This window comes from Abrus precatorius, unplaced genomic scaffold, assembly GCF_003935025.1.
Source record: "Abrus precatorius isolate BTA unplaced genomic scaffold, Abrus_2018 Scaffold2, whole genome shotgun sequence".
Classification (NCBI taxonomy): Eukaryota; Viridiplantae; Streptophyta; class Magnoliopsida; order Fabales; family Fabaceae; genus Abrus; species Abrus precatorius.
The window spans coordinates 34,584,287-34,586,936 of NW_020874362.1; the positions used below are offsets into that span (position 1 = coordinate 34,584,287).

The 2,650-nt window shown below is 36.8% G+C and overlaps 1 protein-coding gene across 1 annotated transcript; it reads left to right on the top strand.

Annotated features, from left to right (window-relative positions):
• The first annotated feature begins 527 nt into the window (after positions 1–527).
• LOC113860218 (vacuolar protein sorting-associated protein 28 homolog 2) lies at positions 528–2,408 on the top strand. Its single transcript, XM_027492911.1, has 2 exons — positions 528–626; positions 1,205–2,408. Exon 2 carries the CDS (start codon positions 1,321–1,323, stop codon positions 1,948–1,950), a length of 630 nt encoding a protein of 209 aa, XP_027348712.1. The 5' UTR covers positions 528–626; positions 1,205–1,320; the 3' UTR covers positions 1,951–2,408.
• The last annotated feature ends 242 nt before the right edge of the window (positions 2,409–2,650 follow it).

The window sequence follows — 2,650 nt, forward strand, 5'->3', positions numbered from 1 at the left end:
GGAGGCCCCAAATTCGTATTCATAGAAAATAAGCAAAAGTGTGATTCATGCTAGGGTAGGGTACAAGATGCCCAAAATGTAGACCTGCTGGACATAATCATAATAATAGTTTAATTAGTTCAAAATAGTTAGGTCAGGTTAGGTTTAACCATTGTTATATACATTGACCAATAAATCAAATTTTAAAATGAATACCCATTTTTTTAACATAATTAATATGTATATTTGGTACTGAAATTGAAAACAGAAAATTGGTGATTTCATGGGAATATTAAAAACGCGTTCCAGCAAGAAAGAATGGCACATAGTCAAATACCAAACAAAAATATTGATAATATTATTAAGGTTTTGAGAAAAAAGAGGTGGGAAAAAGAGAGAGAGAGCATTGAGATTTGAGCATTGCTTTGCTTATTAGTTATTTGGTTTTCAACTGCTACACGTCGATGCCGTAAGCAGTGCAGCAATAATAATATGTGGGAGCCCACACGCAACCCCTCTCACTCTCTCTTTCTCTTTCCCCGTGGACCGTACCGCACCAGATTTATGTCATGCAATCCATTCCCTTTCTATACAAACCATAAGGAACGCCCCTCACTCGTACCATTCGACAGCGTCTTTTGGTTCTTGTAAGCCTCTCTCTCTTTCTCTCTCTCTCTCTCTCTCTCCAAATTTATACTAATATGTTGATAATTATCGCTATTTTCTCTTGATTATTGCTTTTGACCTAACAATTTTTTGGAATCTTGGGTTTCTTAAGATTTGGGGCTGAATTCTCACATGGGTTTTCTTTCTTCGTGGGTTTTCATCAATGTTCATACTTCCTTATTTTCATGTTGTTTGGTTGCTGAGAAATTTGAAGAAAATATCAGAAACCCTGAACTCTTAATGTTATTTTATTATTATAACCTTTTTTTGCCTTGATTTTCAATTAGAGGATAAAAAGTTTACAGAAACCCAGAGTGCATGCCCATGTTTAGTTGACTATCTTGAATTATTTCTTGTTTATCTAAGGGAAAGTTGAGATTTTTAGAAATTTTCTTTTGTTGTGTCTTCAACTCTTGTAGTTCACTGTTTTGTTTGCATTTTGGTGTTCGGTGTGAAGAAATAATGATCTTATTTCTTAGATCCTCCTTGTGATGTTGTGATCTTAGCAGAAGTTATCTTTCTGACTATGTTTTGGGTCCATGTTGTGCTTTATCTTCAGTGAAGAAGGACCCTTCTCTTTGCGCGTGTCCCGTTCTCTTCTCCAATCCTCCACCTTCACAAAAACCTCTGTGTAATCTGATCTGAATATAGTGTATTCCTATACCCATAAGTACTATGGAGGTTAAGCTATGGAATGACAAGCGCGAGAGAGAAATGTATGACAACTTTGCTGAGCTTTACGCCATTATCAAGGCCACTGAGAGGCTTGAGAAAGCCTATGTTAGAGATATAATCTCGCCACAGGAATATGAGTTAGAGTGCCAGAAGCTTATAGCTCATTTCAAAACCTTAGCTTCCACCCTCAAAGACACGGTGCCTAGCATTGAGCGATTTGCTGACACTTATAAGATGGAGTGCCCAGCAGCGATTAATCGCCTCGTGGTATCGGGCGTGCCGGCTACCGTGGAGCACCGGGCAACTGCTGCTGCTTCTGCATCTACGTCAGCTGCCATTGTGGCTGAATGTGTGCAGAATTTTATTACTGCAATGGATTCCTTGAAACTTAACATGGTGGCTGTGGATCAGGTGCACCCATTGCTCTCGGACCTTTATGCATCGCTCAATAAATTGACAATTTTGCCACCTGATTTTGAGGGGAAAACCAAAATGAAGGAATGGATTGCAAGGTTATCAAAAATGGGTGCGGCTGATGAGTTGACAGAACAACAGGCGCGGCAGCTTCACTTTGATCTTGAGTCTTCTTACAATTCCTTTATGGCAGCCCTGCCCAATGCTGGTACATGATTGAGTGGCGAGTGCTTGTAAATTAAATCAGAATTTCCTTTTTTCCTTTGATTACTAATCTTGTTGATTGGAAAGGAATTTTCTGTTTGGTGACAGCTTATACATTTTTAATGCTGGATCCTGGATGTTTGCAAATTATGGCTTTGTGCTGATCATGGAAGCTTTATTTTATATTGTGGATGAGCTTTGAACTTTGCTTTTCTTTCCTGCAGTTGTTTGGTTTGAGCTTCTCTGTACTCTTAGCAAGGGTGAAATCTTACAGAAACTTGAGTTTACAGCTGTTTGTCTGTGTCTTTCTTTTATGTATAGATGAATTACAACCACCCTCCGAATCGACGACACAGAGGTGTTGAATATCCTTCAAATAATTGTCATATTAATAGGTTTTAGTGTGCAGGACCTATCACCTATGCATATCATTATTCATCAGAGCCTCTAAATTATAGTTATGCAATTATTATTGGTTTGATCTTTCTGCGAAAAAAGACTCCAAAGAAGCTCAAGAAGAATAGTTATAAATCTTTCTGCAATAACTTTCTATTAATCATAATTTTACTAGATGAAGAAAGTATTTTACTTTTTTTTTGTTTTCAAGGTATTAAATGTATTTACATTTTTTTTTTAAAATTTTATGTTGTAAAGAAGTAAGAAAATTAGTATGGAGATATTATAGAAAAATATATTATTACTTGCGCAAGAT

Bases quoted from the DNA above. Each gene is read 5' to 3' on its own strand.
- LOC113860218 (XM_027492911.1), top strand. From the start codon at position 1,321: ATGGAGGTTAAGCTATGGAATGACAAGCGCGAGAGAGAAATGTATGAC.